General features: G+C 38.6%; 1 protein-coding gene across 2 annotated transcripts in view; it reads right to left on the bottom strand.

The window, feature by feature from the left end:
• The window catches only part of LOC100774625 (angiopoietin-1), a 227,388-nt gene that overhangs the window by 38,755 nt on the left and 160,893 nt on the right, over positions 1 to 27,740 (bottom strand). For both annotated transcript variants that reach the window (XM_027431451.2, XM_027431452.2), the window contains exons 5-6: positions 9,583 to 9,710; positions 1,247 to 1,348 (exon numbers count right to left, since the gene is read on the bottom strand). In XM_027431451.2, the coding sequence (XP_027287252.1) occupies positions 1,247 to 1,348; positions 9,583 to 9,710 (230 nt within the window). The remainder of the gene's footprint in view (positions 1 to 1,246; positions 1,349 to 9,582; positions 9,711 to 27,740) is intronic.

The raw sequence follows: 27,740 nt of genomic DNA, 5'->3' as shown, positions 1-27,740 counted from the left end.
AATTCTAACATTCTAAAATGCTACTTGCAAACTCCTGGCTAGACTGTTCCTTTGAAAACCTCCAGGATACAGAGCATAATGTACTCATTCTCATGATGTAATGAAGGCCATGGTAGACCCTGCTGAACTATGAGTGTTTGTGACTTACAGTTTACGACTGATGTACTCTGTGTTAATTCTTGGTTGTTCACAGCAGACAACACAGACTGAGCTCACAATGAAATGTCTTCAAGTCGCCACCTTTACCTTCTCTTTTCCCTGATTTTTTTGTTTATTTGATTCTTGCCAAAATCACACAGCTATCTGTAGAATGCTATTTTGTTCACTCTGGTCTATTTTTCTATGTGATGTTCATGAGTTTTTAAAGTCCACATTTCAAATTTGTGTGACTTCACCCTACTAACTAGCTTGCATTCAGAATGCTCATCGAGTTTCTCATCAAAATGCCATAGGTACAGTGACAGCACAAGAGACCCCATATGTTTCCTCAAACCCTTCGCTTAGTGTTGTTAATCATGAACTTAATGGGTAGGCTGTGACCAACCAACCACAATTTTTTGCATTGTTTGCTAAGATAATCGAGACGTAAGTTTGGCTAACTGGACATTCTGATCACCTTCTACCTTTCACTTTTGGGGAGAAGAATTGTTAGCAAGTCAAATCAAGAATTACCCAGAGATTTTAATGTAAAATAATGAGAACCACTTCATAAAGGAAGAGTTCTTCCCTTAAGCTCTAAGTACTCACTTCCGCACTTAATGTTGGCTTTGACATGAGAAACCTGGCCATCCTGGGTCGTCCAAGCTAGTCACATGCAAAGGTTTATATAGAGCCTCTCCGACTCAGAGGTCAACACTAACTTGAAGTAATGCAAGAGAGGCCTCAGTTAGGTAGTATCCCCCTTCTCCGTGACCTGTGATAGTACACAGCTTCCTGTCCTGTTCCTGTACCCAGCCTGGGCTGGGGTTCGAGTTTCTCCCACTAGGAACAAATGCAGATAGTGCCTAATAGATGATCACCAAATGATTATAATAATGCATTCTTCTTTCTATTACACATAGGGAAGTAATTTCCTGAACATGATTTATGAGCATTTTGTGTCTAATGAAAATAATGTCTTTAATGTAAGAACTGTTATTTTTAAATAACTCAAAGGCATCTAGAAGGTCAGGGTTTATCATATATTGCGGGTTAAGATAACCTTATGATAAAACATCAGAAAGCACTGTAAGTTTTTCCATCTTACCATTTTATATTCTTTCCAGCCCCTTTGGAAATCCAGGCTGCCATCTTCACGGTGTTGTATTACAGTCCAGCCTCCCCCATTCACATCCATATTGCAAAATACCTGAAAAACAAGAGGAAAGCCATGGTAAGTGGAAATTACATACATCTTAAAGAAATGTATATCTGATACGGTTCAAAATGTCAGTAGGATGGACAGGTCTATCCTGTAAGAAAAGGAAAAAAAAAAAAAACCCTACATTTCAGACATATTATTGGTGACTTCTCCACAGTCACATTTGTGCTGTACCTGATAAAGTTCCATCAGAAATCTTTAATTATTTCTAAAGATGTAAATTGGCCAGCAGAAAATTAAGAGCCTTAGTTTCAGACCACAATACAGTTTTGTAGGTTGGGATTTAGCTCAGTGGAAACATGCTCGTCTTACATTTGCAAGCCCTTGGGGCCAACCCCTAGTACTCTCCTCACCAAAAAATATTAAAATGTCACATTGAAATAAGCACTTGGGAAAGTTTACAATTAAAAAAATTACTAAAGTTCCCAATGTGACATACTATATTTTGCCAAAATATAAGGTTCAGTATTCTTTAATCTATTGCTGTAATGTTAATGTAATTAAGAACAGAAGATTCAAATTTTTATATTCAATCACAGAACTCCCATACGTGTATATACTACATTACACACTGTAATAATTACTCTTGTTTGATGAAGATTATGCTGGAGGGAGTGAATGGAGACTACATTATTTTAATTTTACTCATGGACAATAGAGCTTAGTGTTTGCCTCAGTGTGGCGGGAAAGCTTTCCTTTCCTATATAGAATAGTTATTAAAAAATTAATGCCTATTTCAAATTGTTGTACATGCAATAGCATTTATTTTTAAAACTGACTCATCCTGGCCATACTTCTGTAATGGTATAGTCTTTAATGATGTGCGAATATGCCAGTTTGATGTTTCAGGATCTGGACCACAGGGAAAACCATTCCTCCATCAATTGGCTAAAGCATATTGAAGGCTAGCACAAGGTGTGAAAATGAGGCAATGTGTTCCCTGAGGCAAAATGTGAGAGCACAAATGGCCAAAGGGTATGAATACAGTGACAAGAACTGTCACTCACAGAAGAAACTTTTCATGTACTTCTGAGCAACAGGAACTAAGACACACATGCCTGTGTGTGCACATGAATTAGGACAACTGGTCTCCTGAGGGCTCTACCTCCAGTTTGACACTTAGCCTTACATCTTTATTATATCTAGTAATCGACTCATCCCGAGATTGATACATTTTAAATGCCCTTTCTTTTTCCAAGATTACTCTTCTGCTCATCTTCTCTTCTCCATATGCTTGTCCTCAACGTGACTCCCAGCAAGACTGCCTTTAATTATAAAATATTCATTTACATCCCCCTTAATTCTAATATATTCATCCAGTTGTGTGGTTTTTTTTTCACTCAATAAGCATTCTTGGGCATTGAGTGATGAATATAACATGGACCATGTCCTCAAAATACCTTGAGGTGTTTCAATATTGACTGCTCTCACAGAGCTAAGTAGGAAATACAGTCCATAATCTTCCAACTTCAGTGACTTCAAGAATGACAGCAGTAATGGCATAAGAGACATAGAGCTGAGAAAAGTGAGAAAAGAAATGACTGATAGTTTGGATACTTGTTGCAATGTGGCATGGCCACCCAATAGAAGGAGAAGCAGATGGTAATTAGAGATGAGATAATCTCCTGGAGGCAGACTAAGGGTGTTTGAACAAGAAAATGGGAGAATAAGGGAGTTACTAATGACCCTTCAGGTAATTTGAAAACTTACTGTGCTCTTTCTGTCTTAACACCAGAACAACTTATGGAAATATGACTATGATGTGGAAGACTGGGGTTTAAAATACAACACTGGGGTTTTGTAAATGTAATCTACCACTGGTTATGCTTAGCAACTATAGTGAATCCAGGGCTTTGAGTTGTATTTTAGTTAGATCTAGGGTTTGAGACCTCTGTATGCCTAACTCAAAATGATTGGTAGTAATGTGACTAAAAGCAGATGTTTATATCATTAAGATTAATCTATTATTTAAATAAATAAATATAAATTGTTTATAGATGGGAGGGGTAATTCCATGAGTAGGTTTTAGTATACAATTGATATAGATACTATACATCAGTAACTTGTAAATGAGTACATATTTGGTTTGTTATCTCTAGTTTCTCAAGTAGTGGGTAACCTACTGTAGATAGTAAATGAGTATTTATTGTACTCATAAGATAAGAAAATATGATCAAATGAAACCCAAGAAAATGACCTATATATGGGGTTGGGGAGTAGAATAAATCAATGCACTATTTGAGAGAATTCAATTAAGCGAATGTTTTAAAATTGGAGGAGACATAGTGGCCTTGGCCAGACAAATTTCAGTATCTTTATGAGACTAAAGTCAGAAGAGTTTAAATGGAGCATAGATGGAAATTTTAGAGAAGCATCTGGGGCAGCTAACATTTGAAAGTAATGGAAGTAAAAAGATCAAGGAAACATTCTGCTAGGGGAAATTATTGTCACTGGTTTCTTAATTCAATTTTGTACCACATTTACTTAATCCAAAAAATGAATATCTATCTATCTATCTATCTATCTATCTATCTATCTATCTATCTATCTATCTATCTATCTATCTTCCACTCTTTCCTCTCTCATCTCTTAATAGAACTTTTGCCACCAACACAAGTTAGTATCCAAAGTCATTCTACATACTCAGTAAAGGACTTACTACGTGTGTGAATTTACAAACTGTAGAGGAAACTCACTATGAGGTTTTAAAGACAGTTACTTGTTAATGTAATCATATACACTTGTTTCAAATTACTCACAGTTTTTTTCCTCCCAAACACAGCTTTCCTTTTAAAAGGAGACATCCAGCAACTTGATAGATTAAGTGCTGAGAAGGTATTTTAGGGGATGACCCAGAGAAAGAAAGACAGAGGGGGAAGTCACCAGGTTGAGATGCAGAGAAATAAGTTAAGGGACTCAAAGTGGGTCTGATTCCTGTGAACACACGAAGGTGACTGTGATAGCAAATGTTATTGCAAAGATACGGAGATAACAGAGTTCAGCAGACTTGAGGACTAGATTAAATTTGCAATTCTGCTTTTTCTCAATTGTTTTTCTTTCTTCCCTTTTGGGTGTGTGAAGATTAAGTGTAGGAGAACTTACAGTGGAGTTTGGCATAAGCACTGCCATTAGTCTTAGATCCTAGATGTGCTTTACAATAATACAATACAGGTTTATGTTATGCATTGCATATTATATGTATTTAGCATAATATTGACTGTATTGAAGTATAAATATATGTGACATTGAACATGACTTATATTTGTAATGTTTTATGATTAGAATATTCAGAACAAAAACATGCAAGTATTCAACAAGTTTGCCCTATGAATATGATTCCTGGCTTCTGTTTATTAATACTGACACCATGGAGATTGATTATGTTAATTTGTGTTTTATATCTATTTAAGAATTTGGAATCAATATTGAAAAAAAGAAAAACCCATTTTTTAATCTATAGTCAGAAAGAAAAAAAAAGAGCCTACTCATAAAAGATTAAAGACCTTCCATGGAATAAACGATCAGTTATGGAAGGAATTGAACATGGGAGACCGGAAGAGTTCAGATGCTGGTCTTGTGTGGTCTGTGTTATCTGGCATGCTCTTTCTCCATTTGCTACATCTGCTACATCTATTGATTCGATGACTGGTGCTTAGCTCTGTCCAAGAAAAGACTAAGCTGTCCTCTTCCCCAGGCAAGGTCAAAGCTTTCAAGCATTCAACACCTTTTAACTTAATACGGAGATTTAAACTCAAACCAAAACAGGGAATTTGATTCACATACCTTTTATGCTTCTATGCTTTTTACAAATTGGAATGATTAGCCCTCTAGATATTAATTATTTTTCCTTAACCTTAAATGGAAAAGGCTTAGCACATTTGTTACAGTACTTTTTCAAGAATTAAAGGAATTATGAGTTCAGAACCAAATTTTTAATATTTTAAACTAAGACTTAACGATTTAATGGTTTGGTTTTGGATGAAGCAAACTGACAAACTGACTATAGGGCATTTGGCTTTAAACACTTGTGAAACAAAAAGACGAATTTCTGTTTCTCTCCACTATGCCTTGAAGGGAATGCAGAGGGAAATAACCACAAACCATGAACACTGTCAAACAAAAGAAAGATATAAAACCTTCAATTCTCATTTTCTATCTGCTTGAAAATTTAAATCATCCTAAGCTAAACTTTTGTCTTGCACATGACGTTTGAAAAACAACGTTTTTCAAACTTCAGCAAACATTTCCTTTTCTGACATAGAGCAACATCAGTCAAAATAAAATGGAGCATGCACAGGACTTGCAAAGGTTCAAATCCCTGTGCTGGGAGAGGGACGCAGACAGAGGCTTCCATCCCTAACAAAGATGTTGTCTCCAGTTGACATTTACTTGCAAAAGAAAAATTCTTCAATGCAATCTCACCGGGTAGATTAACAATGGTTAAGGGCAGGCCCTAAACCCCAAAGTAGAATGCCAGCACAAAAGGCCTTTTGTGGCATTTTTGTAGACATTTTGTCTGGATATTTTTTATATTACTGGTCCTTTGCTTGTATATTATGGTTTCTGATTTTGTTGTGTGTGCACACATGTGTCTTGTGTTTTTTCATCATTATGTGTGGGTGGGGATCTGGAAAGAGTGGAGGAAGGCAACCATGATCAAAATATAGTGTATGAAAATCATGTATGTAAAATAAAAATAAATAAGGAAACAGTTATGATATACTGACATTCCTACACTTCCCAAAGGATGAATGCTTGCTGTCATTTTCTTTCGTCTGTTGCCTTAAACACCCAGTTTTATTAACTGCTTCATATTCCATATCATGCATACTTAGCTCAATATTAGTATTGTTAGTTCTGTAGACTTGCGTTTCCTTAACTTCTGGTAAACTTGTGAAAACATTACAAAAAGAAAAAGATAACAAAGGAAAAAATGAGCTTTTGTTACATATATTCAGGGGTAGGAGCAACAGTTTTACGATGCCCTCGTCTAATTGGAAGGGCCTAACAATAAATTTTTGCAATGCCTTTTATTATAATTAGGAGAATGTCAATGATTTGGATCAAAAGGAAAGAAAGTGAGGTTATATAAAATATAGGGAGAACAGCAGATTTTAATAACCTGCTCACTCATGGCACACATGTGTCTTCTTCATGGGGCAATAAGTTCATATTAAAAAAATTTAGTCGATGAAACTTCAGTTATCACCAATGAAAATAATTATCTTTTTAGAACCCTGCTGAATCTGGAAACAGATGTTTGGTTTCAAAGCCAATATTCAATAGTTATCACATACATAATTTGAGCAAGTTATCTTTGTGAACTTAGGATTTCTAGAAGCACACAGCTCCTTGAGCTATTGAAAAGGAAAAGTGAGTGTGTCAGGTGCTCAGAACCTGGTCTGGGAAACTGTTAGTGATCAATTTATTTTGTATTCTATTAATGATCTTCTAAACTACTTGGATGAAATTCATAAATATTGGCTCTTTCCAAGGCCATGCTGAGTGATTACAATAAGGGATTTCAAATACATAGAAAGTGTAGGTATGCCAGTCTGAATCACAGAACAGTATTGCTACTTGTTAGAGAATCCTGTTAGGGGGAAGAAAAAATATTCTTTTAAGATTCTAATTATGCATACTTTTAACGTATACACTGAAAAGGCTTGGAAAACCCTATTTATTGCAGTAGCCCTCTTAGGATAAACCTCTCAAGAGAGTGTTTTAAAAATACATATCTACGCTGGGAGTTGGTAGTGCACGCCTTTAATCCCAGCACTCGGGAGGCAGGTGGATCTCTGAGTTCGAGGCTAGCCTGGTCCCTAGAGCAAGTGCCAGGATAGGCTCCAAAGCTACACAGAGAAACCCTGTCTCAAAAAAAAACAAAAAACAAAACATATCTACAAATAACAGGTTTGCATAAAGTAGGGCTTCCAAGTTAGACTTCAACACATGCAACCTAAATGATTAAATCCATAATGTCGAGTATCATTTGGATGAGACTTAAGTAAACATGAAATGTACACTTGCTGAGTTAGGGGGAAAAAAATCCTCCTCCTGCTCTACCTAGAGCCCTGGGTTAGCGTGCAGCTTGGGTGTCGTTTGCTCAGAAAGCAGTCTGAAAGGGAGCTGAACTGTGCTTCTGATTGGTCTGAATCGTATGAAATGGAGTTCACAGAATGCCACTTACCTGTGCTACTGACCTTCCTCAGTGGCAAGAGCGATGGAATGAAAACAACTCTAAGGACTTGCTCCCCCCATCTTCCTCCCAGTCTGAACACTTGAAAATTATTTTATTTTTATATTCATGTAAAGAGCATGACCTCCAGGAGTCCAAATGAGACTCCTTTAATTTTCTTTTAAGTTGTAAGATATAACTAGATGTCTAGGATTTTGTTTGGGTTTCCTGCAATGCTGCAGGTAAATTAAATACAATTATTTTAGCTCCCTTGCCTCCCTGAAAACAAATCGTCATATAATTACATGCTGTTGGTGTTGTGTGTGTGTGTGTATATTTATTTATAGAATATCAAAAGCCCCTCCTTACCATCCAGTATCCTTATCTCCTCATCCTTATATATTCATATTTTTGTATTTTTCTTTGCCTTATTTTATTGTAAGCCATAGAGGTCCTAATCCAAAGGCTAATGCCCAGCACCCCCCATCCCAGGAAAAGCAGGTGATGGCACAATGCCTTTGTCAGTGGCTGAGATGATGTACACATGCCACCTTTACCTTTCCTGAGCTCTCTGTCTCACCTTCCCCACTGTAGAGCAAAACTGAAGGTTCCTTCCAAGAAGAAACTTTTCTTTCAAGAAAAGAGCAAACCAGTGAGACAACTCTACGCAGTATCCCTTATTCAAATCAGGATCAAGAGACAAGGGCAGCAAGAGGTCTCCCCTTTGACTGGACCCTGACTCTAGGCCAGACACCCCGCCGGGGTAATTGCATGGCATCTAGCACACTGGTCTCCAAGATTCATTTCCCGTGCTTATCAAAAGACATGGAAATCAGAAAGAGTCAGGCTTTGTGGATGCCGGGTAGACATGGTGATGCTTTTATCATCAGTGTATCCTTCTCCCTATTTGTTCATTCTGGTGCTTATGGATCAAGGACCTACTAGGTGCAGAAGACATGATTGGACCTTGGAACTCAGAAAAAACAAACAAACAAAAAAGAGAAAGCCACAGCTGCACCTTGTAGAATGTTAGTAAGAGAAAGGTCATGCGGACCTCTCCGGGAAATCCAGGAAGGCCTCTCAAGAGCGTTTTCACGGGATTCAGGAAAATGAAGATGCTTGCACAGGGGTGGCAGAGGGCCATGGAAAATGTTTTATCCCAGGAGAACAGGCTTGTAAATCCAGGAAAGCCCTTCCTGTTAAAGAGCAAGTAGGTCTCTGGCCTCTGGTCCCACTCTCTTTGGCTGCCTCACAATTAACTAACGGTCCCTACATCACCTCCTTCAAAGAGACATCTCCAGCACTGCTCTTCTATAGTCCTTGCTGCCTCTGTCTTTTGGTCAACGCCTGTCATCTCTATCACACGTGGAACTGTTTTGTATTTGTGTTTAGACCGTGACTGGCAAATGAAGGCCACTTCGTTAATTGTAGTGAGTGGAGGCACAAAAAGGATGACTTAATGGACAAGTATGGAGGGGCTCTCTAAAAGAAAGAATAGCAAGATACTGCTATTTACATCGGGCACCGATGGACACAAAGATGAATCTGTTCTTCCAACTTGCACTCAAGCAAGTATCCTTTCACAATTGTGCGTTAATCTAGGGTACGTTTCTCGCCCTTCAACAGGATCAAAAATTCTTTAAGTAGCTGGATTTGGACTCTTTGTACGCTGGAAGGTATATGCCCCCCGACATCTTGGGACATTAGAAGATGATTTCTAATGGTTCCCCATGCACTGAAAGTCAATGTGGCAACAGCATGTAACTTGTGTGAGCAAACATTTTTGAGCATTATGATGTCCAAGAAATGGAAGAAAATATAATTTATATGATTAACAGAGTGGAAGTTAGAGGATGACTGCAAAATAGGGTTTTCTTCGCCTGTGGAGCAGAGTAACACAGACTCTGAGAACAGAAGAGCACAGCTGAGGGGTGTGTGTGCGTGTGTGTGTGCACAACACATACTGTGATTAGCAAACTCACAAATTCATTTGATTGTACAGCAATCTGCTTTACATTGCATAAACGCGCACTTCCGAGTTTACCTTTTTGGGTTCTGGCATATTATTGAAATAAATCGTGTAGATTCCACTCTTATTAAAACCAGCTTGATATACATCTGCACAGTCTCGAAATGGTTTCTCTTCTTCCCTTTTTCCTCCCTTTGGCAAAACTGCAAAATAAGAGGATACAATATATGAATAAGAACATCAGCATCATTGCCACCCAAATGAACTACAAATATAGGAGGTGTTTGCTGGCTTCAGGCGATATCTATATTGCATATACTGAAAAAAACAAAACATAACACTTGCTAAGTAATTGGAAAGTTGAAAAAAGTTAAAAGAAAAAAACAGTGAGTCAATATCCGAACACATAGCAATCCTACATCGATTTCTTAACTTTGGGTTCTCTGTATCCTCAAAAACTTCATCTTGATGGACAAATTATGTAATTCTTCCTATTGTTAGCAATTTATATGTATGTTTCCTATCAAATTATAAAACATCTCTGGCTACATTTCAGAGACAAGTTTATTTATTGCATTGTTGGAAATTTCACATATAGGTACATGCTCTCTATCAATGAGTCGTACCTCCAACTCCAGGGTTAAAAAATGTGAAAATATCAAACAACAACAACAAAAACAGAAATACCTTCTATGCTGGGTAGAGGTGGTGCACACCCTTAATTCCAGCACTCAAGAGCAGAGGCAGGAGGATCTCTGTGAGTTCAAGGCCAGCCTGGTCCTCAGAGTGAGTTCCAGGATAGTGAGGACTGCACAGAGAAACCCTGTCTCGAAAAACAAAACACAAAACAAACAGCAAAGAAGTGAAAACATTTAAAAATACAATATATGTATTAAATCTTTGAGACCTTCTTACATTCATATAGTGCATTTTGATTCATTACTCCACCCCTGCCAACTTTGTCCTTTGCTTTAATGATTCACACAATCCAGGATTTTCTGCCCCATACTGTACAGTATAGGGCTACCCAGTGCAGCATAGTTGACCTGCCAGGTCCACACCCTTAAAGAAAACTAACTCTCCTTCCTTCAGAAGTCAACTATCAATAACTCCTTAGTTACATGGATAAACTTGTGAATCCCTGATTGCCCCCATGCTAGAGTCTTGACTGGCTTGATCTCAAGAAGCTCTTGTGCAGGCGATCATAGCTGCCATGAGCTCATGAGTATAGTGGTCTGTCATGCCCAGATGACAGTGCGTTGCTCCAGTCTTCCCTAACCTCTGCCTCTTAGAAACATTCCACCCTCTCTTTTGCATTGGCTCCTGAGCCGTGGTGAAAGGGGTTGTTACATGTGTCCCATTTACAGCCGAACAGTCCACAAACATGTATTTTCTACACCTGGACAAGTTGTGAGTTTCTTTATTAATCACCAGCCCACTACACAAAGAAACTTCTCGATAATGTTGGACAGCTGCAATAATCTGTGAGTTAGAGAAATGCATTTAGAGGCAAGTTTGAAACCATGTCAATTTTGTATCCTCATAGTAGGTTCATCCACGAGGTTGTGAACTCCACAACCATGGGCTGTTGGACAGATTTATGGTATTGGACAATCCTTTCCTCCTATAGTGGGCTTTAGATGCAATCAGAATGTAACTGGCTACCCCCATGATATCTGTGCCATTATTACACTCTTGGGACCATGTTGAGAATTACTCTAATTAAATTTACAGGATTTATTTGATTTCTAGAATTTAAGGTGATGGATTTCTAAGCTTATTTCTAAACTTTAATTTCTAAGTAATATTATTTTACTCATTTTGTATTACCTGTGTGATGATTCAGTTTCAGGGCATTAAATAAAACACAAAGTGCAGCTAATTTTTCTTTCTAGGTTTCTAAACAATGTATGAAAAATTGTTTCATACATTTTCCTTTTTTTTTTCTGGATAGGGTCTCGCTATGTTGCCCTGGTTGTACTAGAACTCACCCTATAGACCAGGCTGGTCAAGAACTCAGAGCTCTGCCTACCTCTGCCACCTGTGAGCCAGGAGTAAAGGTGTTTGCCACCACGGCCTGGCTGCTGTTTTGTACTTTGAAAGTCTAGTTGTTTTGAAAACTTTGGCTTTGGTTTTTAAGAAAAGTTCTAGAAATTCTTTAAATTAAACCCACAGAATACTACTGCCCATGCTTAGTGCTTTAAACACCTATATTACATTTGATGTTAAAATTCTTTCTTTAAAAAGTGCTTTTGTCCATGCCAGTCATCATTCCATTGTAACCAAAACTAATAGTGAGTTCTTCGATGAAAACAGCCTTATTTTTTTTAACGGAGATTCACCCATTTCAAAGTTCTCATTAATGAAATCAAAATACAATTGACCCATTTAATAGCTCGTGGCTAAACAAATATGTGCTGTATCAAACCTTAATGAGTGAGCATTTTCTAACAAATAGTTAATATTTTCATAATTGGTTTCATCTAATTAAGAAATTTTGCAATACTAGTCCTTGATTAATGACTATATTTTCAGTCACTTTAATTCACAAATACCAACCATGAGTATCTGCTATTAAATAGATCTGAAAAATGTGAAAAGGATATAAAATACTGGCTTGAATTGAGTGGAATTGAATAACTCTTATCCTTTTATAAGTGATACATGGTCTAATTCTGTGGAATGAGTTATGTCACTGTAAATATTTTAAAAGTAAAACTGCAAGATTATGTTTTGAGAAAGTAAAGTATTTGTGTCAGATATGTTGCCCTAATGTAAAAATGAAAGTGTTTAAGAATTCATGGATTTATATGGAGCTAATGCCTGTGGTAATGGTTTTGCAAAGTTATACTGAAGCACTGCTATCACAAACTGCAAAGTCAACACAGAGTAAGTACACACTCACTGGAAATTTTTTTTTGGCTAAACATATGCAAAAAATCATTTAAACTTATAGGTAAATACTTACCAAAAAGCCATTTTTAATGGCACTGGGCTAAAAAGCAACAAAAGCTGGGTTTTGCTTAGAATAACTAAATGGTCTATTAGTTTTCAAAAATCAATTGTTCCTAAACACTCCATACTTGATCCCTTCTTATGTGTAAAGGTGAAATTGTCCCCATTAAGTGCCCCAACTAGGAATAATGTAAAGAAGTACTGGCTGAAATTTATGATGGCAGAAGAGAATAGAAAAACACAGGAAAATGTGGTGAACCCACTAGGGAAACTCATTTTTCTTCTTAGGGTGAGAGAAGAAGAAAGTCATTTATCTAAGAAGAAAATGTTTCTCTCATTGCGCGCACTGCTTCCGGCCCTAGTGATGTGGTTATGTAAGAGAACACATTCCTCTCTCTCCTTTCTCCACCTCCTGTGCCCTTTGCCTCTCCAGTTCAGGAAGATGTGGGTGAAGGAAGGGGCTTTGCGTGGTCAGAGAAGCCTGTTCACACACATTTTCAGAAACAGGAAGGGAAAGGTTGGCCATTATCTTCCTTTGTGGAATTGGTGTTGGTATTGTCTAAAGCAGCACTATAAATTCTCTGCGTGGGAAAATATACTATGGTTAGACTATAAATTTTTTTGTGGTGATGGCATGTGTGACATAGATACTTGGTTTGATATCCATTTGAAGCAACATTTTCTTTTTGAAATCTGACAGATCCTTTCATCTTAAGATGAGTTTTTCCCCAAAGACTACACTGCTTCCTCTAAATCATTAATGTTCAATTTTAATTTTAAAACTTTGATTTAGGCTACATTTCAGTGTGGTTTAAAAAAGAGTCCACCTATAAAGGTAGTTTGACTTCCAAGTTGTTTGTTAAAATCAACCTATAATCTGAAGTAGTCATAACTATTTCTGAGGTAGCCATGCCAATCACAAACAAAACTGAATGGAGCATGGTGACACTGTAGAAAAAGTAGTTATTACCACTGATATAATAATGGTCAAAATATTGAAAATAGCAACATTACATTTCCACTCACTTTTCTGAATTAAATACCACCAGAACACAGAAGTCTACAGGGATGGTACTGCTATGGTATTTCTCTAAGCCTGTAGGTCTAAAACCTGTAGCTTACTAAATCCAGGGAATCTGAAAGCACCTGGTCATTTTTAAGTTTTATTGATTTGGCTTCTTAAAAAAAAATTAAACTGCCTTATTGCATTCATTGACACAGCTGTGTGGTAGCATTACTTTGATCAAAAGGAAGGAAGTAGTTTCATGGTATGCCTTAAGCTTTATCTAATAGGAAAGATTCAAAGATTATTGAATATTAAATGATAATATCTTCATGATGCATAGGCAACATATAGTTTGTTAATGTTTGAAGAATTTCACTGTTTAGTACGAGAGTGTTCTGAAATTTAGTGTCCTGCCTGGAGAGTTTGAGAAGGGATAAGTGGTCAACATTTTAAAGCTCAGAAAGACCATCAAAGAAGATGAATTTGCTGAACTTCACAGGCATCAGGAACAGTGATAGACTGTTCAGTGAGGAGGTGTAATTAGGCCAGTAGAGCCTGGAGGAGTGTGGTAAATAGCAACAGGGCACAGGAGACTCCATAGAAGAGGCTCTAAGAGACACAAGTTAGCCAGAGCTGCAGAATGACTTAGAAACTGACTCAAGGTCTTTGTCTATCTTTTAAAGACTTTAAACGTACTGTTAAAACAGGCCGAAGTGAAAGCATGAATTTAAACATTGACCTCTATACCCGAAGGTACTTCTCTGACTGCATGCTCTTATCTTCTCTCCTCTCCTTTAGTTTCTAAAGGGTATGTCTTTCTTTCCTCTAACCGAGAGTCTTGAGCCCCACTGTCCTGACCTGCTCTTTCCCAACATCTTTTCACTTCCTCCCTAGCCACGATCATGAGTCAGGCATTGAAAAGGGGCTCAGGTGGCATTTGTCATCTGTGGTGATCTCCGTCTACATCAGTCACCCCCACCCACTTCTTCATTGCATACACTGTCATTTTTAGGATTTTGAATCCCATTTTCTGCACAGTGTATCTCAAATTTCATAATTTTTTCTTTTCATTCTGGTCTTTTGTCCCTTTTTATACACAACCTATATAACCACTTGGATTTCTGTAAGGATCCAAGGGATGTAACCAGTCTCCTCCTTGCCATTCCTTTGTATATCAGAACTCATTATTGTTTCTCTTTCCCTCGCCTTTCTCTTACAGCCCCCCCTTCTCTCTTCCTCCAATCTCATTGGCCATGTCTTCCTCATTGGTTCATTTGCATGCCACATACACTTGGCTGTGCCCTGGGATTCCATTCTCGTACCTTTACACATTATCTATCATGGCTTCAAAGTCCTACAGAGATGATTATAATATAAGAGCACTCTTTAACTTCAGTTTTTTTTTGCTTCTTATTTCTCTTTATCTGTCAGGCTGCTACTTTAGTTTTTATGTCCCCTAGGCTAGCCAGTCTGCCAAATGCCATTTTCTCTTACTGATCTTTTTCTTCTTCTGGTGATCATCAGTGAAAAGTTAACAGTCATATGTAACAATTATAGTAATAAAGCAATTAGCCTATGATTTTTATAATTAATTTTCTCGACTTTTTGTCTTTTCTTACTAATTAATAAATTCAACACATACTGATTGGACACCTCCTACATGTAAAAATCTTGTCTAGGCAATAAAGACACAGACATAAGGACTGTCAAAAATGTCCTTAATGAGATCACAGCCTGAGGGCAGCAAGATCTATTAATAGCAGTAGATCTTTCACGATAGTTACATCTATGACAGTTAGTTTCACAACAGCATAAAACTCAGCTCCCACTGGCATGAGCAGAAAGATAACTTTAGGTAAGACATGATCAGGTTTCCAACAGTGTGACCAGCAATGTGTTCCTTTATCTTCCTCATGAGTCTCTACCTGGTCACAAGATGGCTGGCAACAGCCTCTAGGGCTCTAGTATTACCAGTGTAAACAGAGTATCAAACAGGAGAATGCAAATCATTGTTATCTCTAAGACATATGTCAAGTGCATTGGGAGCTCTCAGGGAGAATGTACTCCATCTGCCAAGCAGACTCAGGAAGGCTGCCTCAAAGAGATAACACTTAAAATAATAAAACCTGCAGAACAGCTTACCGGAGGTAAAGCTTAAGAGCCTGGTATGTCAGTTCAAAGCCTTCACTCAGGCAGATAGCAGCAATAAATCTAGAAAGTCTTGGGAAAGAGTCATTATTCATTCTTTTCACTTAACCTTATCTGTACAACCAAATCTTTGTCATCTAAAGGGAAGAAAAGGAACAGGAGCAGGTGCATGTCTGTCTGTCACCAGGCAGCACTCAGTCAGCAAGCAACTGGAAGCTGAGACGAGCAACTATTGACTGTCTCTTGCTTTTCTCTTCATTTGACCAAGTGATACCAGCCCAGATGGTGTACCCACTACCCAACTGACACCAGGAAAGGGTCATGATAGCTGAGGCAGAGGGTCACTTCAATTCAGGTGAACCTTCAAGAGAAAACTTCCTGGAATGTGGGCTTATTAATTCTTAATCTCAGCCACCCTAGAGAACACAGAGTGTCATTAGCCCTGTTCCAGAGACAAGGCAACACACTCTTCTTCCTAGCCACCACCCAATGACTTGCTACAAGAAATCAATAACTCACGGATTCCTTTTGAAGACTACTGTGTGGTGAATGATTCAAAGCTTTTCCAGTTTTGCAACTATGAGATGACACGCGGATAAAATGATCTGTTCAAGGAAGAACCTAGTGGAATTTTCCAAGCTTACATCATTAGGGAGATCACAGCATATGGAATTGACCTAAATCTGTGATTTCAACAGGTCACTGAGGTTCAGTGAGCATAAGGAGAAGTAAAAATGGCAAACTTGACAGGGGCCCAACATGCTCCCAGTGTGATTGATTCGAGTCTGTGCTTCCCAGCCAGGTGTGTGGGCGTTTTAAGGAAATTCCACTTGAAGGCATTCTCCAGAAATCTAAATAACTTACAGGGACTTTCAGAATTAGAAGGTGGTACTTCTTTGCATTAACAAGTGTGGGAAACAAATTTACAATTTACAGGGAGTCCACAGTTCAGTATTTTATAGATATAGATATGAAGACAAAAGATACTTGCCAGTGATATTATAGTATATGCACAAATTTGCATAACTACAAGAATAAAGTTTTTATTAATTAAATTTTTCATTGATTTTATATCACAACTGCAGTTTCACCTCCGTCCTCTCCTCCTGACCTCCCCTCTGCCTACTGCGTCCACTCCCCATCTGTTTCTGCTCAGAAAAGGGTGTCAACAAAGCATGGCATATAAAGTTGAGGTAAGATGAAGCTCCTCCCCTTGTATCAAGGCTGGGTGAGGCAACCCAGTGTGGGGAAAAGGTTTCCAAAAGCCAGCTCAAGCATTCGGGATAGCCCCTGATCCCACTGCTAGGAGTCCCACAAATAGACCAAGCAACACAACTGTCACACACATGTGGAGGTAGGTTGGTCCCATGCAGGTCCCCTAGGTGTTGGTCCAGAGTTTGTGAGCTCCTATGAGGCCAGGTTAGTTGTTTCTGTGAGTTTCTTTTATTCTTAGAAATTGTAGGTATATTTGTCATGTCTAAAATGCACATTCAAAGGTAAATATCTGTGGATTGATAGCTGTGTGTGCAAAATTTAGTGTACTGAAAGCTGGATATATATTCATCTTAATATATATATATATATATATATATATATATATATATATCACATGGTATATGCAGTCTATTCTTAAATGCTCTTAATCTGAAGTCTGAATTAAGTTAGCTAATATTTCTTTTCTTTTCATAACTGCTGGTACTCCACACAATCTCTCTGACATCAGCATAAGGTAAACCAATTCCAAATATTATTTACTTACTACATTATCATCTCAATTGGTATATTTTGAAGCAATGAACTATTTAACCTTTATCTGAAATATTTGGAGATATATATATATATATATATATATATATATATATATGTCATATAATCTATAAATTCTGAAGTATTTTCACAGTGGCGCTATAATAGTCATAATCAAATCAACTGAATGCTACCAGGTGCTGCTTCTGAATTCTGTATGTACAGTTCGGCGTGTTTCAAACCATCCGTTTAGACAGCTCACAAGAACTTTTGCGGTATATTATTTAAGTAACCCGAGGACTAACGATGTGTTTAATCTCATTAAAACTTGTAGGTGGCAACGCTCAGGGACTACACTGATGAGAGGTGAGGCTGTGGTTTGCTGGCGTCTGGTGTCAGACCAAGCTGAAATGAAACTCCAATAGACTGTGTGACATGGATGCCCCGTAACTGCTGTTCTCAACTGCAGAGTCACACACAGGCCTTAATTCTGAATTCATGTTGGCTTTTCTCACGGAAGCAGGCCGCATAAGGAAGTGGTAAGAGGCAGACGTGACAGATGTTGACGTGGGGATAAAAGGGAGCCCCAGGCAGCAGAATTGACCATGAGACAGAATCCTGGTCAGAAATGTGCGTCTGTGATGATCCACAACTTCAAACGCTAATGGGATTAGGAATAAGAGGGCCCTGGAGCTCGGCCTAGGGCTGGGAGACAGTTCAGTGTCTTGCATGAACGAGGCTCGGCGCTGCAGAAGGACCTCTAGTTTTGTGGTGCATTTTTTTAAATATGAAATTACCGTGTCACATCGTTCTAGTGTAGTTTGGTTGATATATCTGAGCCCTTTCTCCAATGGCCCTCTCGTATGAAATAACTCCCATGAAAGACCTAGTGTATATATATTCACTTATCCAGTATGGAAATAAGAGTAGAACAAAAATATTTAGCTAAAAATTTAAAACGGAGCTATAATTTTGTTTAATGAAGTAATCAATCATTTTTCATAAACTCCTTTCTGTTGTTTTTTTTTTTTTCTCTTTGGGAACCCTACAGGCAGTTATGAATGCTGTGTGACCCCTGCCATTTGTTCGTAAGGTCACTTCATTAGCAAAGATATTTCAGGTTTCATGTGTGTTAATTTCCCATGTAATGTTTTCAGCCTGGCAGAAGTGTATTGATTTTACACAAAAGCCTTTCCCCACATGTGGGAAAGCTTAAAAGGCATATTTTTATGCTCTGTTATGAGTGGACAAATAACTGATTTCAGCAAAATCTATTAAAATGGAATGAAAAGTCCCCAGGCAATGCTGGATACCCCGAGAGTCGGAGCCAGATGCTCCTGAATGCTGGGACACCAGGAAGTCTTCAAGGTTTTAAAGAAAATAAGGGCTGACTGTCACCATGTGACTGTCACTTGGCTTCTTACACTTGTGATGTAATAAACCTGAATTCTTGACTGTTCATTCAGGTTTTGCATGTGACTCCATTGTGCTCACAGGGCTTCCTGGGGCTTTAGGGAAGGCAGAGAAAGATTGATTCAAACCACAAAGAGGGTCAGATGGCCTAGGACACTAGGCAAGCACTTAGATGTGTGCTATTTTATATTAAGTTACCTGGCATCCAAGCTGGAGCGAAAACTGATGTCCCTGATTCTGATATTTTTTTCTATCTATGACACACTGTACTGCTCTCCAGATGGCATACCCTGTAGCTACTCCAAGAAACTCTGAAGGAAACATCTAACTCGGATACATGGGATTTGAGGATTATCATGATTGAGATTAGCTGTGTGTATGTGTGTCTACAAGGTTAAATATCTGACTATACTCCTCCTCCCAGCTGCATTTCTACCTAAAACGAAACCCTAAGTTCAAATATAAACATAGATTCATGTAAAATACATAAGGACATGAAATGTTTCATTAGTGTGTGTTCACTTGTGTGGTTATGCGTGTGTGTGTGTGTGTGTGTGTGTGTGTGTGTGTGCTGCAGGCACACTATAGTATGTGTGCACAGCCCAGACAATAACCCTCAAACATCGGTTCTCTGTGTCACTATGGGATCAGGGGATTGAAGTCAGGTAAAAGGGATTATACATTAAATTCCTTTACTCACTCAGCCATTCTGTCATACCTTAAAGCTTTTATGGATTACTAGGGTTTTAAAGATATTTTGGCAGTTGACTTTTAGAAAAAAAATCTTACTCTAAAATACTTTTTATGCATTTAAAGCTAAGCGTATAGTGTGATGTGTCTCAGATCTTACTCTTTGTCTCCCATCTGAAGGTGGAAACATTTCCAGGACATTTTTACTCTCTATATGTGTATATTATAAGATGTATACATACTGAATTACTGCAGAACACTAATAACCAATTTTTCTCTCAGAGTCGTTATAGGTGTCCAGTCCTATGCCTAACTAATGTGTGCTGCCACGGTGAAACCTGGATTCATAAAATAGCTATGGAATTTGATTTGTGTGTGGTTGAGTCCAAGAAGTGATGAGTTGAGGCTCTACGCAAACTATTTGTGCTTCATTTTGCCTGAACTGAGCAAGCTATGGGAGCACCAGGGAACCAGGAATGTAGTCTTTTCATTGTTCTGTTGGAACATCAAGGGAACTCTTTTGAGGGGATTTTCATTGTGGAAATGCCCAGGCCTAGCTGGAACCAAGAGATATCACTTTGCATATAGCTCATGAAGTTTCTGAAGTAGAAACTAATTCTAAAAGAGAACTACAAAGCTTCAAATCTCCCTCGAAAGATGTGGTTTACAAATAGTTCCTGGATGAGGTCAACAACTGTAGTTTTTAATTTTGTTATCACTATCTCAGCTCTCCACTATTCAAACCCCCCCTTTTTTTTTAAATAGAAATTACAACTTTTCAAAAGGCAGATAACATGGTCCGTCTGAAAGGAGAAACACACTATGTCGAAAAGTAAACAGTCACTTTCCCCTTAAGCCACTCCGTTTTATAGAAGGAAGTGCTAGATAGCGTGGTTCATTTTACGGAAATTGTATATGTTTGACATGTAATTTTCTGTCAAGATAAAGCATTTCCCCCACTAAATGGGACCAAGTGCTCACTATAGCATGCAGCCGACGGCTGTTTATTTTCCTTTCTCTTTCCACCTAATGGTAAATTGTGCATTCCAACTGGTCAGCAAAAAAAAAAAAAAAAAAAAAAAAAAAAAAAAAAAAAATCAAGTGTTTCACTCAGTCAATGAGAGTGCTATTTCCTATTTTACCAATATTTATCTGACTGGCTTTCAGATACTTTTAATTTCCTCCCGTCACTTGCCTTGTTTTCAGAGTCGTTCTGAACTCAGGAGACAAGCAGTTCAAACTATCCATTCTCTTGACTGGGTGATTTACTTCAAAAAGTCAATAGACACTACACAGGAGGTAAATTCCTTTCAGATGGTAGAATTATTCTGAGAACAGAATTATTCTGGGAGGGAAGCGGATGCTTCTTCCATCCGTCCACCTTTTTAAAGAAGGCCAGAGGAATTGAAAATGATGGTCACATGCTCATACCATTGTAATCAGCCCCTGGGAAAGGCACTTTAGCCCAAATAATGCAGAGCTCTGAAAACTTGGTCTTATCAGTCATTATGGCTCTTAGATCATGTGAAAGAATTTTCTAAACAAACTCCCATGGGAGGTTCCTATAACATGTAATGTGAATTTCTTAGTAAGGAGCTGAGGATATTATTATGGCCTGTTCTTTGCATTTATTCTTGTTTCCTTTCTCTCCTATTCACTTGCCAACAGGAGACTTACCTACCCTTTAGCACTAAAGTCTCTTGAATGTAAGTGGTCTTCCATCTGGGCAAGCCACCATCATGCCCCAGCTCCAAAAACTCTTTGTGCACCATGTATGTATGTATGTATGTATGTATGTATGTATGTATGTATGTATGTGTTCTACTAGGGAGGGAACAGCACTCTTAGTTACTCCCTTGTCACACTGCTCACTAATAATTTGCTGGTCTTATTTTTTTCTATTTCTTAGTTTTGATTTCACTTTACATCCCAACTTCTCCCTCACCTCCTCCTAGCCCACCCCCAGTCCACGCCTCCTCACTGCTAAGGGCTCCCATGAGAAGCCAACATAATCACCCTGGGAAGAGAAATTAGATGATATCTACAGGACAAACCGAGGAGGTGGGGTAAGGGGAGGCAGGGGATGAGAACAGGAGGGAATTAGATGGCCTAGGCCAGGAGGGATACAGCAGAAAAGCAATGAAAAAGCTATCTTAATAGAGAGAGCCACTATGAGCTTAGGGAGGAACCTGGTGCTAGGTTAACTCCCAAGAATCTACAGGGAGGACCCGAACTAAGAGTCCTAGCAATAGTAGAGAGGTGTTTTTTATTTTTTACTCTCCTCTGTAAAGACTTCCGAATTTGAATTTCCTCTCTTAGTTTGATTAGGAGCTCATAACCTTGGTAAATAAATTCTCTGAAATACGTATATACATATTTCTAAATAATATGCTCAGTATGTATATAATGCTATTTGTGCGTATGCTTTTAGAGAATTTTTTTTCTAAAATGCAAAGACCATTCCTTCCCTTTACTGACAACTGTCATTGACTTAGAGGGGAAAAAAATCCTGCTTCCTTTCTCTCTCTCAAATTACCCCTTTTCCATCCTCTTCCACTGTCTCTGTCTTTATTCTAAGATTTAGCCTGTTGATCTATACACACCCGTCCTGTCCACAACCCTATGCCTACTTGACAACACACATCTCATTTGTGCTCTCTGTGAAGGGCTGGTCCTCGACTGTATGCCTTTCAAAGACTTAGCCATCATCTCTCTCTTAGAGCCAACCTACCTGGGCTTTAATACTGGTTCCATGTTTTTCCAGGTAGGAAGATAAATTGGTCATGTTTTTAAGTTACCCATAGAAGATACAAAAAGCGCTAGACTTAGTAACTCCTTCCTAATATTTCAGTGAGAAAACGGAATACCGATGAAGTTCACACAGTACTGGAGTCACACTAAACTTAAAATAAAATAAAACCATTTGGACAAGTCTGTAGATGCTAGATGGTATCCTTATTCTGTCCTGGTGAAGACATCTTGTGTGTGTGTGTGTGTGTCTACACGCGCGTGTGTGTATGTTTGCATTGTCCTGTATGTGCAGATGCAATAGTGTGTGCCCTCATATATACATGCCAGGAGTCCACCTCAGGTTTTCTTTCTCAGGTGTCATCCACCTTGTGTACTGAGATAGGTCTCTCACTGACCTGGACTTTGTCAAGCAGGTTAGGCTATTTATCTAGTAGCGTCCAGGGGAATAACCTCTCCCTGCCTTCCCAACACTGGGATTATAGAAGCTTGCCCCATGCCCAGCTCTTCCCGACCCCCGTCATTCCCGGGAATCAAACTCAGGTCCCAGTGTGCACATAGTAGGCCCTTTGTTGACTGTGCTAGCTCCCAGTTCTCCCTGCCATGATTTTAATAGATGTCGTTCACTAGTTCCCGAAAACCTGGGTTCACCACTAACAAAAAAATTCAGGAAAATAATTATCATTTAATTGGTTTCGATCAAACTCCAGTGTCCTAGAAGCCACTAAAATACTAAGATGTATTGTTTCTTCCCAGGCATATGAACAGTGTGAGGACATGCAAGAACTTGACAAGTTTTTTGCTACATAACAACAAAAAGAACCATTATTCCCTGAAGAGACTGTATAAAAGAGTAGTTGTTTGAAAACTATTTTAGAATGGACAGATAAAAACTCATGAATCACATTTTAGTACAGTAGGAATGTACTCCAAGCTGACTTGAACAATGAGATAATGAACGTATGACTTCATGATTAGCTAAATAGTGGTTCATTTTTTTTTCTTAGTTTTTCTTTCCTTTCCTCCCCTTTTTCCTTTTTACATTCTTTGCTATTAATTATTCAGTTTTATACTGTGATGTGGTTTCTATTACTTCCAATATAGGTGACCATATCTTAATCACCAGTGTACAGGGATGATGATGGCTGGTGACTACTGGTGATAGTCACGTGCTCAGTTATGCACTCTAAAGGATTTAGAAATTGCTTCTGTGCAGTGTGAGCTTTTTAATTGGAGCAATAGCTATGATCTGCTGAAAATCATGAAGCAAGCAGCTGAGCTCTGGCACTGCGATACCACGGACAGCAGTATTCCTCTAGTGGGTAATGTGCCTAAGAATAAATGTGACCAAATGTTTGCAAAGATGACGCAAAAATAAATGTGTTACCTGGAAGCTGCACAGAGGGGATATGATCCAGTTTGAAATGACTACTGGCCTAAGATACAACTGTTGCCTTCACGATTCAAGAAGAAAGCTTGGTGGCTTATTCCTGAAATTTTGTTTCTTAGCAGTATTTAGGGTAAGTGTGTGTGTGTGTGTGTGTGTGTGTGTGTGTTTAACAGTGTCATATCTTCTAGCATGAAAACACTGTGAAGTGGAAATGATTATTCTATGGAATGATCTGTTGACAGTTTTTGGATCAAAGGAACTCTGGGGGAAGTTACGTATCTACTCATTGTGTTCAGACATACTTTGCCATGAAACATGAATGCATTATCATGTTATTTTCATTTCTCTGTGGTAAAACATATCAAACTGATTCCCACACAAGCTTGAACTATCCAATAGAAAAGGATAAGCTGTATGTATTTATGATGTCCCATGTACTCCTTGGGTATTGTTGTGACTCCATTTTAGTTAGACATCAGAAAACTGAGGCTAAAAGAAGAAGCTTGGATGCCTCTTAGAATATGCCATCCTATAGCCTTCATCCAGCAGCTGGTGGAAGTAGAAGCAGACACCCACAGCTAATCACTGAGCTGAACTGGAACCCAGATGCAGAGAAGAACCAGTGAAGAGCACAGAGGTCCAGACCAGGCTGGTGAAACCCACAGAAACAGCTGACCTGAACATCCGCGAACTCTTGCTCCCCAGTCTGATAGCTGGAATACCAGCATGGGACTGATCCAGACCCCAGGAACATGGGTTTCTGTGAGGAAACCTCAGAAATCTACAGGACCTCCTGTAAAAGCCCAGTATTTATCCCTAGCATAGGTGTGGACTTTGGGAGCCCATTCCACATAGAGGAATACTCCCTGAGCCAAGACACACAGGGGTGGGCCTAGGCCCTATCCCAAAGGATACAATAGACACTGATGACACCCTATGGAAGGCCTCACCATCCAGAGGGAGCAGAAAATATATGTGACAGATAAGGTTTTAGTTGGGGGGGGGGTATGGGAGGACGGGTGGGAGAAGGGAACTGGGATTGTCATGTAAAACAATCCTGTTTCTAATTCAAATAAAAAAAAAAGTTGGAAAAAAAAGAAGTGAGTCTAGAACACTGTGTTCAGTTGTATACTGATGAAATCCTTCTTGTAGACAACACCGATTGTTGGTTTAATTGAATTTTGTTACTTAGGAGAGATAGAAGGGACCAAAGCTTAGTGCTGGATCTGCGTCATTGGGATTGGGTGCTTTGATTTATATCAAATATGCCATTTCATTCTTTACCTGTCATGGCAAAGTAGGCAAAATTATCTTGCCAGATATTTTCTATCTAACTATCAGACAGAAAACTCATCAAGTTTTGTGGGTTGTAGAGTACTGCATTTGAGTTCATTCCCCAAATGACTGAATTACATTGAACCCAAAGTTAAAATAATTTTTTTGAGTTGCACATAACTTGTTCATTATGACGCTGTTTAAACTTTCAGTATTTATTTGAGGAAATTTAATGTTATATTGTGCTATATTAAATTTTCAATATTTATATGCATGTACATTTAAAAGTGAAATAATTTCATATACCCATCTAATAAACATTAAACCTATATAACAAATAAATTTTGGGTCATAAAGGTTGGAAATGTGTTTCATAAGTAAAATAAAATCAGAGTTCATCTAGCAACTTCTATTTAACTCTGCATTATATGGTATTTGCACTATAAGATTTGAATGTACAGTAACTAAAGACTATGTATGGCTCAAATGAAAATATAAAGACAAAGAGGATTAACATCTTGGTAGGGGACCGTAGTGAGAGGTGCCCCTGTTGTTTGACTCCTAAGAGAACTAAAATGGCCAGGATACTTAACTGAAATCAAAGGAAATATTCACAAACTAGCAAGAACAAAGTCTGCAACTACAAGAGCACAAAACTCAGTAGAGAATCAGACAGTCCCTGTACAAAGTCTTAATTCTTATAGCCAAGACAAGGTTTGTTTTATGGCTGCACTCTTAAAAGGAAGAACTATATGTGAAGTGTCAGTGTCAGACAATTCAGTCTGTGTTATTATTGCCACTGGTCTTCAGATGTTCTCATCACAGAGCAGACGCTGACACCATTCCCACACCCTGAGTGGATGCTAAGCGTGGCTGACACCTGTCGTATTTGCTATCATAATTTCTCAATAAATGAACAAAGAAGACACTTGGTTACTGATATTGGAGTCAAACTTCAAACCAAGCAGAAACCACACCCCCTGCTTCTAACAGCTTAAAGACAGGTTTATTACACAAATACTGGCAGATGAAATTCAATTGTGATAAGCAGGCAGACATACGAGCTCTGTGAGAATCCCCAGTGCTGGACATCTCTGAAGCCATGCACAAAACACTACCCAATTCCATGTGCTTAAGTCTCGGGATGATAAGAAAAATATGTTTTCAATCTTTCTCCCAATGTATTCATCTCAATATGAGAAGAGATACATCTCATATTAATACTTAATTTATAAATACTCATGAGCTCTATTAAAATTCTCTGGCAAAATTCTACCATGCTTTGCTTCCAGTGGACTCTAGCTGGGGGTTTGGCAGGCTCTGTCTGATTAGCAGCTTTTTTTCTTCCCAATCACGTTACTGAGCACACCCAAATGGAGTTCTCCAGACTCACTGTTTAAAACAGAGTTCTTTACAAAGTATCTCTGAAGCTTGTTTACACTATCTAAAGGAGATACAATGTAAGGAAATGGAGTGTAACAGAGAAATGTGAAATGTTTCTAAAACAAGATCACTCCATGTAAAGTTATCTTGTGTCTTCCTATCTGCAAATGAAAGTATTAAACAGCTGCTGCTTCTTTCTTCTTCTTTTTCTTCTTCTTCTTCTTCTTCTTCTTCTTCTTCTTCTTCTTCTTCTTCTTCTTCTTCTTCTTCTTCTTCTTCTTCTTCTTTCTTCTTTTCTTCTTCTTCTTCCTCCTCTCTCTCTCTCTCTCTCTCTCTCTCTCTCTCTCTCTCTCTCTCTCTCTCTCCTTCTATTTTTTTTTTTTTGTAGCACCATGAGTCAAGGATCCACCACGTGTGTACAATACTGACCCACACTGAACTGTGACATGAATGGTCACACAAGCCACAGCTCAGGGACTACAATCACTTTCAGATGTAAGCAGGGCTCTCACCCATCTCCATTTCCACTCCCGTCTCTGCTCAGAAAGACTGATTGCAGAGTGGAACTGCGCAAGACGACCCCAGGCTCCAAACTTTAAAGAACTGGATAGAGCTGCCAGCCACGGTTCTGCTTCACCTGGATATGTGCACAAAAGGCATTGCTTCAGGAATGGCTGGGGGTGGGGGGAGAGTGGGACAAGATGTCTGAAAGGGAAAGGAGTTAAGTGCAGGAGCCTGGTGACCTGGATTTCATCTCCAGAATTCAGGTCAATGTGGAAACAGAGAAGCAACTCCATGAAGTTGTCCTTGGACCCACACACACGCACTGTGGCGCACATATGCTCACACTCATACATACATCGGCCCCACACCCAATCAAGAAAAAGGAATAAATGGATGGGTAGCTTCACAAGCCATACTGACTGGAAGCTTTGTGGTAAGGCGGCGCCAGCTATTCCAGTCATATAAAACTGTAAGTTCTACCATCACAAAGACATCTCCAAAGTGCTTAGATATCTGTTCCATGTGTGCACAGGTCAAGGACAAGGGATCTTAGTAGATACTTTACAACAACCATCCTTCCTTCCTTTAACAAGTATTCAGGAGGTCTCTTTTCCCTTTTTCTCTGCATGTAGCACTTTCCTACCCATCTCTCCTGAAAGGGGAACCAATTAAAATTATGAAACAGGTACACACCCAAACTCACTCTAGAACTTTTAACTAATTCAAAATATTGCCTAATTTCTGCCCTCGATAGAAGTATCTATCACCATAATGTCAAGTATATAACCATCACAGTATAAGAGATTTTATCAATGCTAAAAATACCAGGAATGAATAAAACCTTTTTTGTTTGTTTGTTTGTTTGTTTGTTTGTTTTTTGTTTTTCGAGACAGGGTTTCTCTTTGGCTTTGGAGTCTGTCCTGGAACTAGCTCTTGTAGACCAGGCTGGTCTTGAACTCACAGAGATCTGCTTGC

Source organism: Cricetulus griseus, chromosome 10 (genome assembly GCF_003668045.3).
Source record: "Cricetulus griseus strain 17A/GY chromosome 10, alternate assembly CriGri-PICRH-1.0, whole genome shotgun sequence".
In the NCBI taxonomy this organism is placed as follows: Eukaryota; Metazoa; Chordata; class Mammalia; order Rodentia; family Cricetidae; genus Cricetulus; species Cricetulus griseus.
The sequence above is the reverse complement of the archived record's forward strand: the minus strand, read 5'-3'. Positions and strand labels throughout refer to the sequence as shown.